Source organism: Limulus polyphemus, unplaced genomic scaffold, assembly GCF_000517525.1.
Source record: "Limulus polyphemus unplaced genomic scaffold, Limulus_polyphemus-2.1.2 Scaffold72, whole genome shotgun sequence".
Classification (NCBI taxonomy): Eukaryota; Metazoa; Arthropoda; class Merostomata; order Xiphosura; family Limulidae; genus Limulus; species Limulus polyphemus.
This window is the reverse complement of record NW_013665682.1, coordinates 889860-905977: the sequence shown is the minus strand read 5'-3', so window position 1 is coordinate 905977 and position 16118 is coordinate 889860. Positions and strand designations below refer to the sequence as shown.

The 16118-nt window shown below is 30.0% G+C and overlaps 1 protein-coding gene across 1 annotated transcript in view; it reads right to left on the bottom strand.

Moving 5' to 3' along the window:
* The window catches only part of LOC106466195 (core histone macro-H2A.1-like), a 21330-nt gene extending 5212 nt beyond the window's left edge, over nucleotides 1-16118 (bottom strand). The window contains exons 1-8 of the mRNA XM_013926442.2: nucleotides 15749-16118; nucleotides 13020-13126; nucleotides 12048-12284; nucleotides 9213-9284; nucleotides 8644-8734; nucleotides 4449-4538; nucleotides 2902-3076; nucleotides 1330-1505 (exon numbers count right to left, since the gene is read on the bottom strand). Coding sequence (XP_013781896.1) covers nucleotides 1343-1505; nucleotides 2902-3076; nucleotides 4449-4538; nucleotides 8644-8734; nucleotides 9213-9284; nucleotides 12048-12284; nucleotides 13020-13126; nucleotides 15749-15920 — 1107 coding nt within the window. The 5' untranslated portion in view covers nucleotides 15921-16118 and the 3' untranslated portion in view covers nucleotides 1330-1342. The remainder of the gene's footprint in view (nucleotides 1-1329; nucleotides 1506-2901; nucleotides 3077-4448; nucleotides 4539-8643; nucleotides 8735-9212; nucleotides 9285-12047; nucleotides 12285-13019; nucleotides 13127-15748) is intronic.

Sequence of the window (16118 nt, the reverse complement as noted above, 5' to 3'; positions counted from 1 at the left end):
ATGTTGTAGCACAAGATAATTAGTGTGCAGACCATTTTCATTTATAGAGTGCTCTGTGAACACAAATTAGTTAGCATAAATCAGTTAAATGATGAAAAATTAGGTGTCTATTTGTGACCACTCAGTGTACATTAGTAATATCATGCACATTAATGTTTTGGATATTGGAAAGCAAACATTTTAAACTTAAAATTTGTTATAAAGTTTTCATTAACTGATAAGTTACTTTTAAACTAATTCTAATTCTGATCTATATAAGTGACTTACCTTTAGGCAAAAATTCTTAATAATTACTATATTATTCTATGGTGCACAAGATGTTGTCAGTAACTAATAGATTTAATGCAATGTATTTTTTTGTTTTTGTTGTAAAGCGCAAAGCCACACAACGAGTTATCTGTGCTGTGTCCACCAAGAGTATTGAAACCTGATGTTTTACATTATAAGCCTTCAGACTTCCTGCTAGCCATTTGACTCAGAGTTTATTCTTCAATGTGTTACACTAAAAGTCAGCAATTCTCATTGTTTACCTGAGATTTCCAAATACAGTTATTAGCTTCAAATGCACATTAAGCTCTGAAACGTTTTTAATCACATAAAATTGATATTACTCCTAAATTATTTCTATTTTTTTTTCTATAAATGTTAAAATAAATTAATCAGGTCTGTTGTCTACTGAAGCTAAGTATATGTTACTCTCTGTTTCCCAAAAACAATTAGGACAGTTTTTCCTAGACTTATAACTACTCACAAGAAAAATCTCTTTAATTTGTCATCCATATTATTTTATGAAATTAATATAGTTTCATTAAATAAAGAAAAAATATTAATAACATTTAATTGTTTTATCAGTTAACTTGTAGCTGCTGTCAATAATGTTTCTGTTAGAGTGGCTAAGAAAGAAACTCAATATAAATTTTTTCTGCTTTAAGTTTCTTAACTTTCACATGCAAACCTTTTCTTATTTTCATTATTACACAAAATCCTAAGAAAGGGGGAAACTGATATTTTTTTTTATAATGAGAATATGCAACATTTGTAATATTTATAACTGAGATACTTGATTACCAAAATAGTAAGCACTTTTATATCCAGAAAGTAAGAGTTCATTATATTTATATTTTTCATGTTTGATTACATTTTAGGCACATAATTGAGCATACAAACATACACATAAAATCATGGAAAAAAAAAACCTTTCTATTCTATAATTATTCTATTACAGGTTATTTAAGATGTGAAAAGTCATTCTTTAGAGGTTTAAAATATTTTTTTCTTTTATAACTCTTCACAGCTGGTAGCACTACAAACTAAACCCATAAAAATTACCTTTAGAAGGTTATCAGGAATCCAGCTTGGCTAATTCACTTGTATAAATACCAATACTCTCCATGTCATAAAGGACAAAATAAACTTGTTTCAGAGAGCTTGACATCACACTAACAAAATAGTTGGAGATGGATTTCAGGATTACTTGAGCAGCTTGTTGTTTAGGGAACCCAGCACTAGTAAAAGTGAAATCGAATGAAAAGGTTTAACATAGTCTTGGTGAGATATATTGTTACATATCAGTTATAAATTATACTTATACACAAAATAAAGACTTTAGATATTAATTTTTGCAAATAACATGTTCACAATTTCAACCATAAAAGGGCAATAATAGACTGTGTATACCTCAACACTCCTTAACTATTAGATTTCCTGGCTTAGTTGATCAGATGTTTTACATTTATGTTTGTACATGTGCATGTTTATATATACATGCGTGTGATCTTCTTGAGCATATCTAATATATGAATATTCAAAGCACCACCAGTTTTGAAATATTGTTTATTTTTATCAATATTCTGAATAGGTTGTTAGCACTTTCATAGCTTTAACACAGCTCTTTAGTTAATGGTTCGTCTTATAGTGCTAGATGTACAGGAGGCAATCAAAGTCCTGCACTCTATAATACTAACATTTCACCTTGTGGTATCTATAACAACAAAAGGCCGTGTTTGTATGTGTCTGTGTGACTGCCATAGCTCCAAGAAGAAAGAACCTAGAAACCGGAAATTTTGCACCCATACTAAGTGGACCCTGAGGGTGTGCACCTGGGTTATTATTTCTTATCCATGTACGTACGTGCACATCACATAGTATACCCTGCAGTATATCAGTTAGATTACCAACTTCTAATATATAGGAAAGCCAGTGTGTTTTGGTAACAATGCATTCCAACAATGGCTTTTATGCTATGTTGCTTAGCAACAAAAGCATAAAATGAAACACAACAAAACTGGGAAAATATTTGTTGATTTCTTAATTTAGGGTCTCCATTGATTAAAGACATTTGTTTTTATTAAAAACATTGGTGATATAACAGAAAATACCTTAATTCAGAAATGATTTAAATTTAAAATTGGATCAATACTTTTACTTTCATGATAAATTATATACACTTGCTAAAATATATCAACTTAATAACCTGTGCAAAGCCGAGTACTTTAACTAGTATGTAATAATGACTGGTAACACTTCTAACTGATCATTAGCTGATATATATTTTTAAATGTTAACTTATTTAAAGAGTTTCCAGTATTGTCATCTTTATAAATAAGGAATAATTGTGAGGATATTGTGGTGAAAATTCTTTGAACAAACTAGCTTAAAAGCTAATCTATTTATTCTAAATTATATTCTAGCATTACAAAAAATCAAAAAAGATTATATTAATTATGACATTAATAAAGATTAATGATAATTCCTTCCAGAAAAACTGTTTAAATTACAGAAAGGTTTCAAAACTAAACATTTTAACAAAGTAATACAATCATATAACTTTCTTCATAAATAGTACATAAATGAAAAAAAAAAAAGACTAATAATTACGTAAGTATAAAAAAAGGCAATTACCGGCCACTTCCAATGGAAGGAAGAGCAACAGATTTTAGGTTTTTCCCATCTGCCAGAGTCAAACAGTTTTTCACAGTTTTTTCCAAAAGACCAATAGCATCAGTATCATTGTAGTTGGGACCATTGCAATGGATTACGTAGGTAGCACCGATATTACGACCAGTGCTCAGTGCAACTACAAAGTGGTAATATTGCATTATATTACACACATGATATTATAAATAATTCTATATAACAAATTTTGACTAGTTTGACATTAGAATACTTTTAACATTTTTATACAGTAGACATACATACCGGCAACATTACAATGGGAACTCAATTTGACCATAATGATTTAAAACATTTTTTTATATCAGTAATTTCATAAGTGACTTTATCAGTTCTGTAAATTGATGTAGTGAAGTTTACAAAATAAAATACGAGAAGGAAAAAATAATTCATCATATAAGAAAATCACAAGTCAAGACTAAGATATTCAAATAAACAAACAAAATGAACTCAATATTTATTAGTACTGCCTTCCAAAAGTAAGAGTATGTTCAGTTCAACTGTTGTAACACCAGTTTTATTTTGTCTAATAAACTTATTGTTTCAAAAGATATAGAATCATAATAAATTCAAACAAGGTCCTAAAAAAATTACTTAGCTGGAAGTTGACAATTCATTCAACAATAATTTTATACAGATAAAGGATTCTTCAGACTTCCCTTGCCGTTAATTTACTGCTTTATGTGCCACGTATGATACAGTTAATAAAAGTCAGACAAGCTTGTCATTTTTCAATTAAAATTATTATATTTAGTTACCACATCAGGCCAATTTTATGTGGATCAGGAAAACGTGCATTGATACAATTAGCTAATAGGAAGTGATTACAAAAACTAGAATTTACACTTTGTTTAATAGAAGATGTGAAAACAAGTCTCATTCAGCATAAAGTAACTTAATACTTATAATTGTAAGATGAAATTATCAACCAAAATTATAATTATAACATTTTTTAAAATTCAGTTGCACAAGGCACTATCATCAGAACAACTGGTGAGACAAGAAGTAAAAATTGGCTGTGTAGCCCAACTGAAGAAGCCTTTAACACTATTTTTCATTGACAGAAAACTGCTTGAAAACCCCAGTCAAAATCTATAGATATAAATTTTGATCAAAACATCTGATAACATGTATTCACTTAATTTTGCATGTATAAAAAATATATGATCAAATGAAATGCAAATTTTGGGTGCAATGTTCTCTTCAGGGAATCACTTTGATTTTACAGATATAGTTTACAGTTAAATGTAGTTTATAAAACTTATAAACACCATTCACAGTCTAATCAATAAAGTTGAAATTTCTTCCATAAGCCAGAATTTCCTTTTCTGGAATAATTAGTTCTGAAATCTATTGTAAATAATGTTTAAAACATCAATCTGAAGTTATTTCATTTGGTTATGTATTAGCATCTGAAAAGGTAGCTCCATTGCATAATAACTTCATAACTTTTTTCACAAAATTGAGGAGATAAATTAATGAATGGATGATATTACCACCAGCTGAGTCAAGAGATCCATTCGATGACAGTAGGGCTGTAATTTCCTGCTGGAATTCTTTACCACCAGCTTTCTCTAATGCTTGACCTATATAACAGAGAATGAAGTCTGATGATATAACTTTTTTCTTCCAAAGAACATAAAAGACTAAATTATACGAATTTATAAAAGTTACAGTATACAAGAAGATGGAAAAAAACCCTATAATCTGAGCACTTTTGAAAGGTGGACTGGGAATGCAGTTTCCCCTGAAGAAGAAAGGTCCACCTTTCAAAAGCACTCTTGTTATAGGGTTTTTATCACCTTGTATCATGACTTCTTGAACCAACGTGTTTTTCCAACATTATGAATATACAAGACCCATGTGTGTGTAAGAAGCATTTTCATAACTAATATCAGTCACAAAAAATAAAAATGAGGTTATCACTGCTGGAAGAAGGGTTTACACAACATTAATGCAAAATACTGGCAAATTAGCCAATTCTTGGAATTGTTGTAAAGCACAACATTAATGTATGTGGCATTCAAGGTATCTGCATGATCTTTTTGAAAATATTGCGTCTCCAATTCTAGTGGAATGTCTTGTAATATTGCAAGTTAACATTTTATAAACAACTGCAAGAGTAAGTTTTATGATATTTTTCAATTTTGTTATCATACTTATTTAGAGCTATGTTATCGAATGATGATGTTTGCAGATGAGGAAAATTAAATATTCTTTTTCATTTAAAGGATGCTACACTATGTGCAACACATTACCTCAAAAAATAATAGGCCTGGGAGAGGAGAGCAATAAAATGGAGATCAATGACAATAAAAAATTAAAGCAACATTGATTTACCCTGATAAAAAAATGACAAGATGGGTATGAAAGGTTTAAAATAAAGTACATAACTGTCATTTGTAAATGAGCACTTCTGAGAATCTTACATAAGATATCACTTAGAAACAAGAAATGAACATTGCAGCCTGATGTAGAACCAACTGGACTTATCATAAAGATAGTTGTAAATCACCAAAATTTTGCCAACCTTTATCAACTGTGAAATCTACTGTCACAAACATGATTGAACAAAGAGCTTATTATGAAGAGGTACACTTTCTTTCTGTCAAGATATCTTTAGAAATACATGCATACTAGATCATAAAATTAGTGTAAACATATTTTTTGTAGATGTCATATTTACTAGTAAAATTATTCACAATATTATTATGAGGTACCAATGGTGAAATGTAAATCTTATGATTTCAAAAGTAAACCTCAATATCAAAATTTTTCTATAAATTTAAACTATCAAATTATTTTGTGAAGATATTAATTTTCTGGTGTTTACAGGTGTCAAATGAGACTGGTATTCAGAGAAACTGTTTTACACCTGACAAAGTCTGCCAAATAGATTTTCTGATTTGAGTATTGAAACTGAAAAACCATTAGTCTAAACTGAATTACAGTTTTTCAAGCAATAATTTAACAGACTTAGAAAATTTGAAGTTTCAAATTAAAAACTGTTGGGAACAAAACAGAACTTTGCTGGATAGAATTGTAGAATTGGGTGAGTCAGTACACAAATTTGAATAAATCAGATTTTCTTCAAGCAAAATAAATGATGATAAAATGCAATGATATTTTACACTGGATTTCCAAATATTGAATCATTCAGTCGTTTTTAAAAGCACATGGAATCTAAGGTTGAAAAGGTGAACTACTGCCATGGAAAAGAATACAAATTTGGTAAAAAATTAGTGTCAAGTAATTTTTCCAAGTCACAGTATCATTTTGCATTTTATGACAGAAACATTAAATCTTGAAAAGTTGAACCATTTTTCATTTGAACATCTACAAACACAACTGCTTTCACCAGTCTTTTTGACTGATCAATGCATAAGTATGTGATATTGAAGTTGCTTTATGACCAATAACACTTTTGTTGTTCGGTTTCAATACATCTTTCAAGTATCTGACAGTAAATCATCATAAATCCTTAGGCTTTAAATGATCAATTTTTCAAATGGTTCACTGATCATCAATGTCATGTAAACAACAAAACCTAAGCACTGAGCACCTCATTTTGGAAACTTGTGATTTTGCAAGATTAAAGCAAGACAGTTGAAAACTGATATTGCAAAACTGGTATATTCAATATCACACAAACAATTAGTAAATAATGCGTCTTTTTAAATGATAACAAAAGAAATTATTAATTCTTTTTTTTCAGCTGTGCACTAAAGGTCTTCATCAATAACCTGTAAACTGTAACAAAAAAAAGCTATTTAAAACTATATAACAATAATAGAAAAAACCCCAAAACAACACAGAATGGAAAGTTTGGCACACAACAATAAAATTACTAAATTAATTAAAGATATTGAAAGTAAACAAAATTATGCATATTATTAGCAATCTGGGTTCTTTAAGATATTAGCTCAAATACTAATGCAATTGTTATTCCTATTATGGTAAAATAAACTGAACTTATTAATGAAGTCACAAAAATAACTTAAAAGTATGATCTATCATAGTTACTGGAAATTTTAGAAGGTAAGGTGAAATATCCATTAAAAAAAAAACATCTGAGTGCAGTTTACCCTTCTAGCCTACTAACAGAAATGAGATTGAACTCCCAAAAACGAATTATGAACTTGTTCTGAAAGATATCAGTTAAACCAAACATACTGTAGAAAGTTCAAATCTCACTAATATTTAAGAAATAATCTAGAGTTTGTGACTGGTTTTGTAGTTTTATTATCAATTAGCAAATAAGTATATGGAATTGAAAGTTTCAACCTGAATAGCATGTTATACATATGTGTGTCACATAGCCAAGGGAGAGACCCCAAGGGTTCAGTTATAGATAACATACCTAATCTTGAGCAGTTGACCAGATGAAAGACAGCCTTTCAAAAGCATCCACCAAAAACATGGCTACTCTGAACCAAATAACAGGACTGACTACTAAGGGTTATAATGTTCTCCCACTGCTGAAAGAGTGCAATGTGTTGAGCTGCAATTATGGTGTAGTTATTGGATCTTTCAGCCTGACACATTAACATTTTTGCAACAGGTTCATGTACCTTACATGACCTTGTAACCACCATGTAACCATGAAGGTATACATAGTTCTGAAAGTACTCAATGTAGCTTCAAAAAAATTGGTGAGCTTTCAGTAAATATTACATCTTTTACAGACAAAAAAATATTAATTCTTAATAAAGTATTTTTTTATATATTTGTCCATAAATAAACTGAGTCAGAGTGCTGACTGTTTCGAATGTAAAGTGATTTTCATGTTACAATTAAAAATACTTTTCTTCATCAGAAAATTTTCAAATTTCATTTGCATAATCTTCAATACCTCCTAAATAAAAATCAAGGCCCGGCATGGCCAGGTGGTTAGGGCGCTCGACTCGTAATCTGAGGGTTGCGGGTTCGAATCCCCGTCACACCAAACATGCCAACCTCCGCCTTTGCCTGGTCCCAAGTCCAGGATGAGAAAGGGGGAGGGTTGGGAGTGGGGCTAGCAACTCCACCCCTTAAAAACCAACCTGCTACAAGTAACTGCAACAACACCTTCCATTGGCAAGGTGTTGTTGCGGCCCTATGCTCCACTGGGAGTTTACAGGAATAAAAAATAAATAAAATAAAAATCTAATGTTTTTTTGGAAAATTTTTATATTTTACCTGTTATTTTCACTACATGGTTAGTTGATTTGATCGACCTTGTAACTACCATATAAAATTAGGAAATAAATTAAAATTTCCCTTTTGTCTTTCTAGAATGACTGCAAATTGTAACAGGAAACCACAATTATTTATCCTAAATAGCTTAAAGCTTGTAAAAGTACACATCTATTTATACTTAATTTTGTTTTATTGACCTTTGAACAGTGTCTAACTAATAATCCTGCTACACAAGCTGTAAATCACCCAGCAAATGTGCAGCTCACTTTACCATATCAAGTATAACTTGTTAAGAATTTTTATTATTTTTATTTCCTCATTATGTTTATACACAACAAGCACCCAGTGAAATAACTCCTTCATCTTGGTTGGGCATTTAACACATAATTTACAATTCACAAAATTTACAAAAAATAACTTTTCTGAAACACTTATTAAGGGGTTTAGAAAAAGTTTTCTGTGAAATTACAATAAGATTTAATAGTAAATATACATTTAATAAATAACACTTACCAACTTCTCCACCTAGAAAATAACTTGAATTGGTAGGGTGAACAATCGCATCAGCTGTTATTTTCACAATATCACCTTGAATTACAGTAAGCTGCCAAAGATTTAGAAACAAAAATTAGTTGTTTTCTTCACTTTTTACTCCACATGTCAAAAAAAGAAGAATTCCATATTGCTCATACTACCCAACATACATTTTATATAACTACTTTGTAAATGTATTAGTACACAAACATTTCCTAAAGTAGGTGAACATAATAAAAAAAGTACTACTTTCATATCAGTAAAAAAATTCAGTCTTTGCTTAATATTTAATACTAAATACAAATTAGTCAAACACCTACGTATATTTCAGATGTGATGGACTGTACACTAAAAATATGTACTTTATAAGTATTAAAGACTGTATTAATCTTAAAAGACCTGAATCATTTTCAACCACAAATTCTAAATGATGCAAACATATAAAAGTAAACACAATGACTACGAATAAGCTCCTGATAATATATACTATACTACAGTTGCCTATTAGCTTTATATGCACCTTGAGTAATCATCAAACATGTTTGTACCTTCTGTCCAAGAAAAAGCTTCTTCTCTGAAAGAATTGTAATGCCTCCTTGACCACTCACTGTACTGCCTCCCTAAATGTACAGAAAAAATAAAAAATTATACTATGCACATACATATATTCAAGAATTTAGGTAAAGTTTATAATTACTAAAGGTTGCAAGTGTCCTTTATCAATGATAATTTGTAATGTGAAGAATGTAACCAATGGACATTTATTAAGATAAGTTTTCTTTTTATATACACAGACTGTCACTTATAAGCTGACTTTTAAGACATGGTTTTTTTATTCAACTTGAATAGTGTGAAATGTAATTCTGTAAAATATATACATTCACATTAAAGATTGAAGTTTAAACATCCACTGTCCATATAGATTTTAAAGCTAACTATAGCTGAAAATGTCCAATACTTTCTTATACTACTGACTTCTGTTTGTGGTTAAGATATTTCATGTATCAAAATGCTAATATAAAAAAGTCTTGAATTTCTAAAATACACTCTTTTCCCATCTGCATACTTAACAATATGAATTTGACTCTATTTATCTAGTTCATAAACTCTAACCTCATATGTTCTTTCACATTCTACACATCATGATCTTCGATATAAAAGTAACAAATGCTGAGTGACATAGCTGAAGGGAAAGTGTGTTCATTCACTTTTTCTTGAGGGAATATGACACTTGCACATCCTCACTGTGCACCATGTCACTCTTTAGGCTGGATCCCAATCTCCAAAAATCTATAGTTTATCCATTTTTTTAAGCATTATAGCACTGCACATACATATATAGCTTTCCTCCCACCAGAAAGACTTTGAGATGAATGTAATTATTAAAGATGATTGATCATAGGAAGTAGCAATACAAATCAATACTAGCTCAAGGTGACAAATTAAAAATTGCATTGCCCAGAAGTTGTTGATAAGAAGACAATACAGGGTAGTTACCCTGTTCTGTTGGTAAGAGATACAAGCAGAAAACATACAAACTCTTGTTGATGAAAGATGTTAGAAAAAAAGGATATAAAGAGATGGTACTGATGTAAAATACTGATTTACAAAAAGTAGAAAGTGTTGTTGATAAAAGATACTGGTAGAATTGGTACCAAATATTGCTCAAGTAGGAAAAGTAAGTACACGTGTGGTGACAGAAAAACCAAAGTATTTCACTCTTACATAACTTGTAAGTATTATACTTTATTAGATACATTTAGGTTGTTGTTTTTTTGTTGTGCAGGTATTCTGCATGTAGTTAGTAGGAATCTTTGTAAACTGGTTGTGAAAAGGTTGAAAACATTCTGCTAATCCTCTAGCTTAGACAAAGACTACTTACCACAATAATTTTTAGAAAGGTTTATCCTTGCTCGACCCTATGTCTGTGCCATGCCTTACTGGAGTATATTTATATTAATTTCAAGGGAGTGATACAGAAACTTGTACAACTTAGTATCAACTGGAACTTTATCTCCCTTGGAAATGTATGATTGGAATGGTCACTGCCATAGGTAATCTAGGGTTGTGAGATATCACTCAAGGAACTTTTCTTCTAAAAGTTTGATATATCTGATATTTTCTCCTGTTTCTTGTCTATTACAAACCTGCTTATTCCAACTCCAGTAGTCGTATGAGTCCTATATAATGAACACTGAACCCAACAAATGTGATGAAGACCCCAGCATTCATTTATCTGTGAACAAAATTTCTGTAGAGCGGTTATATTTATTTCAATGAGTGAAATGCTGTTAATGAAAAGTGAAGAAACCAAGAGCTGATGATGAAAGATGCAGAGTAGATAATAAAATTGTTTATAATAAATACCAATAGAGTAGAAATTACAAACTGTTGATAAAGAATAGAAAATGAGTAAACAAAGCCAAGTCTCATTGATGATAAAGACAGATAGTTTTGATTAAGAACACAAGAGGAATAAAAACCACATGTTGTTGATGAAGGATATGGACAGTGTAGGTAGCTTTTCAACCCTTATAGTGATTAATTTGTAATAAGTGAAAAACATATTATGAACTCTCATATGTGAACTATTTCCTCAAAATCTGCTTTAGTTAAAACCTACATACATTATATAAGAATAATATTTATGTAACACACTCATTTTTGTGCAATAAGGCTACATTATCTACAATTAAATGGAACAAACTGTAACAAATCTTGATATTAAAGAAACTAGTTTTGACACATTTGTATATCCTTTTCAGTCTCACATTGTATATGGTGAATACAGTGTAGTTGGAATACTATTATACACTGTTCTATTTCATGAATATCCCTTAGAGACTGAATAAAAACATAATGTTACAAATATAATAAGCCTAACACTAGTTCCTTATTATAAGTATAATTAATTATAATCATGCTTCACCAGCTTAAAAAAAGGCATTCACATCATAACAATTGTTGTTATAACAAATGACTTATATAAATAGCACTCCAACAACTACTATGTTTGTTGTTTCCTAGCTGACCCAATGAGCTCTGTATTAAGTGAAATGCATTGTTGGCAATGGACAGGGTGAACATAGTGTGGTTGAAATACTATTAAATATTCTTCAATTTCTTGAAAAGCCCTAAGGTGTTGAATAAATAACGTAGTGTTAAAAATATTATTGACCTAATAGTAATGTCTTATGACAAGTATAAATAATTATCTGTATACTTTGTGAGTGTGTGTATAATATATACTGGCATGTATTCAGCAAGTAGAAAAAGCACTTCTTTTAATTTATTAATACTCAGAACTAACCAACCCTAATTGTAAATCTGAAGAAATAAACTTTGCACATATAATATACTAATAGCTACCATGATATTCTTACCTTGCCTTTTCCCTTTCCCTTTCCTGGATTACTTGCAGGTTTTTTATGATTTTTTGGTGAAGACGATGTTTTTGCTTTTTTAACCATAGCATCATTAACTGGTTTGCCCAGAGAAGGATCTGTATCCTGGGAAGCGTTTGCAGGTGTCATAAACTTTCCACCCTTTTTCTTAGCCAAAAGTTCAGGGTGAATTTTCGGCAAAACTCCACCAGATGCAATAGTTACTCCTTTCAGAAGCTATAACAATAAAATTTTATAAGACTAATTTCCAGGAAATAATTTCCAAAATATTTTTAAGAGCCAAAAATTGTGTAATGAATTTTAGCAGAAATGATAATTCAGTGATAAGAGAGTTCTAATAGCAATAACTAAATTTACAAATTCACTAGATCTACAATTAACTTGTCATGCCTGTAGTTCATCTTTTCAGTTACTTTTTGTCCTCATAGTTGCACATTTCACGAATATTTACTGTTGTGCCCATTTCTTCTCAAAGACAAAAATGTAATTAAACACACAGCCTTACATTGTACTTTGCATAATTTTATACAAAAACATGCAAAAAATCACATAATTTCACGCGTTACTATAGTGATCAGGCTACAAAATATCATATTTGAACATGCACACAAACACCAAAAGGTAGGGAAAAAGAAAGACCAGCTTCTAACTATTTTATTGATCTAAGATATTGATAAGAATTTTAATATTAATTATAGAAACCTTACTGGCATTCTTCTAAACGAATTATGTGACTCACAGTCACTTTCAAGGCATAAATCTGATTATTTGAATTAAGAAAACACAAGGCCTGCAGCTTTTTAATGAACAGTACTGTCAACCAAAATTGGTACTCAATTAAAATAATTACATTTATTTAGATATGAAATTGTTTTTTATATTATGCTCATGTTTAAATCATGAAAAGTGTAATCTTCAAACAGTAGAGTCTAAAACTATACAAATACTTACAAGGTGAAGCTCCTCGTCATTTGCAATTGCCAAAAGTATGTGACGAGGTGTTATTCTACTTTTTTTGTTGTCTCTGGCAGCATTTCCTGCTAACTCCAAAACTTCAGCTGATCAGAAAGTAAAATAATAAAATAAATTTTGTTGCCAATTTATCATACACTACAACATCATTGAATAGAACATTCATTACTAAAAAATACTCCTTGTTTGAAACTTAATAATTAAGAAAGAAATACAGATTTTAAATATTGTATATATTTAACCCCATGTTTATGTACTTTTGACGAAGCTATGTATATGTTACAGCCTTTGCATTTGAGAAAAATCATTAATTCTTAATTAGCAATGTGAACAAAAGCCAACTTCTACATTCTAACATTTTGGTTTCACATTCAACCTTTTAAACAGAATCTCTAAGATAGTATGGTGTTACAAACTGTTGTAGCTACTGTAACTTAAAAATAAAAAAAAGAAAAATATCAAAACAATATTGTGCAGTTTTCCATTTTTTGGAGCTGAAAAAGTATTATATAATAGAGTAATATAATCTTTATAAATTCAGAATAATTTTCACAAGTTTTTCCAGCTGAAAATTGGTGTAAAGGGGCCAGATTTTGACCCCAAATTAACCCTATTCGAAACTTTAGCTAGCCACAAGTGTTCTCTGTTAATAAAGAAAAACAAAATTTAGTCATTCTATTTTTGTGAAATAGACTTGTGATCTCTGTCTTTTTAGAAGTTTATACATTGTCAGTCAGTAAGACTGTTACTTATTTCTTAATAACCCACTAAAGTACAAAATCTATTCACTATCAAAGTTTGTCAAACAGAACAATTACTTTTTAATCATGTTACTTCAAATAAAAGATCTTAAATATTAGAAACAGAACACAACACAAAATATGAAAATGTAATGATAACAATGAAATTACCTTTCCCCAAGAGATACTGTTTTCTGTATCATCAGCTTTAAAATGTAACATTGATAAAACTCTTTCTCAAAATTATTTTAATTAAGTCTTTAGAAAGTAAATGAGTAAAGAACAGTTGGTATAGTATCACATGTCTAATTATTTATTTTCTATACACTTTACTTCACAGCATAGTTTAAGTTAGCACTAATAATTTGTTTGTAATGAAGTGACAATAAAATTTTATACCATATTAACACTGAAAAAAAAACCCAACTATGTCATTTGTTGTAGTACATTTTACATGGTGTTCAAATAGGTGGTTCTTAGAGTTATAAAGTAATTATAAAGTTAATATTGGTTTTAATTTTGTACCAGGAATTATTGGCAAGAAACTTTGATGACTTTGCTCATCAATATTGTAGACTATACAGGAGTCTGTTGTACTACAGAATATAAAATATACATACACTAGTTGGTTACAAAAATTGTAAAGGAATAAGGTAAAATGTTTTTAATGAATATATTTCAAACATATATCAATATTTTTCAAATAAAGAATTTAACTGTTACAAAAAAAATAGTTTTTTAAGAGTCTTGATCTAGACTTGTACTTGAGGTAAACTACTACTTTCTTAAAAGTTATATACTCGTAGAATAAGTTGTTCTGTTATGTGGTACATATTGGTAGTTTGAATCATATTAACTTAACATAACCTATGGATAATAAGGGACCATTTAATCTTTCAAGGTTAGTCTTCCATACCCACCCTTGGGAAAAATAAAAATCTAAACCCTCCCTTTACTTTCAGAAAATTATCAATTCCACTCTTAAACTTTTGCAAAGTGTTGGCATCCACTACTACCAACAGCAACTCATTCTAAAAGTTAATCATCCTGTTACAAAAAATAAAATAGTTTTAACTAGAGTCTAGCCTGCCTTTTCCAAACCTTACATTTATGTTCTCTTATCCTATTAGTATTATCTTTAAAATATATAATAAAGAAACCATAGGCCTTAATCCTAGCAATCCCTTAGATAGTTTTGTAAATTTCAATAAGATCACATCTTACCCTTAAATGTTAAAGCTTTTCTTAAGAGAAAATAAGTTAAGAGATCTTCACTTATCCCTATAAGGTAACTCTTCTGTCCATGAAACCATTCCAGTAATCCTTCTATGAACCCTCTCCAATAAGTTAATATCCTTTCTTAGATTAGGATACCAAAACAGTACAAAGAATTCCATGAGAGGCCTGACTAGTGAATTATGTTGAGACAATTACCTTGTTTGAGTTCTAATCAATGTTAATAAACACATCCTAAAATTCTATTAGTTTTACAATTAGCTACAGAACACTCCTTTGATGGCTTGAGTGATATATCCTCCATTATACCAAGATCTTTTCCTTCAATCATACTACTGAGTAGGTTTCTATCTATATTAAACATGTGATCAAATTATGATAAGCCAAATGCATTACCATGCACTTACTACAATTAATGGTCATTTGCCAATTATTTGTCCAATTTACCAATAGTTTTGAGTCATTTTGTAGTACCTCAACATCCTTAGTACAGTTAGGAATACCCAAGAGATTCATTTCATCAGCACACTTTATAAATTTATAATCATGCCCATATCAATATCATTAAATGATTAATGTAACTAAGACTAAGTGCAAAGGCCAAGCACTGACCCTTGAGCTGAGTACTTTAACAGTAACAAGAGTCAAGTTTAATATAGGGTTATGAATACTAATAGTCATATTATTATATATATTATTAAATAACAATAATATTATTCTGATTACAATTACCAGTTAAGTATTCAATAACAGCCGCTAAGTATACTGGAGCTCTATCGCCGATTCGAAGATGATGAGTTCCTCTCCTTAAATATCGATGCATTCGTCCTACAGGAAATAACACACCAGCTTTGACGGACCTCGATGTTATTTTGTTTCGCTTCTTCATAACTCGTCCAGACATTATAACTTACTTTAATTTTGTGTGAGATATTGGTAAATAAAATTACTCTTCTTGATTATACTAATATTATGTTTTAAAACTCCTTGTTGGTGTTAAACTAACGCACTCCTACCGATGAGTTTCTAAACTATATAATATATACGATTACAAGTAACATTACCAACTGTTTCGTTACAGAGTACACGAGTCCGTGCATGA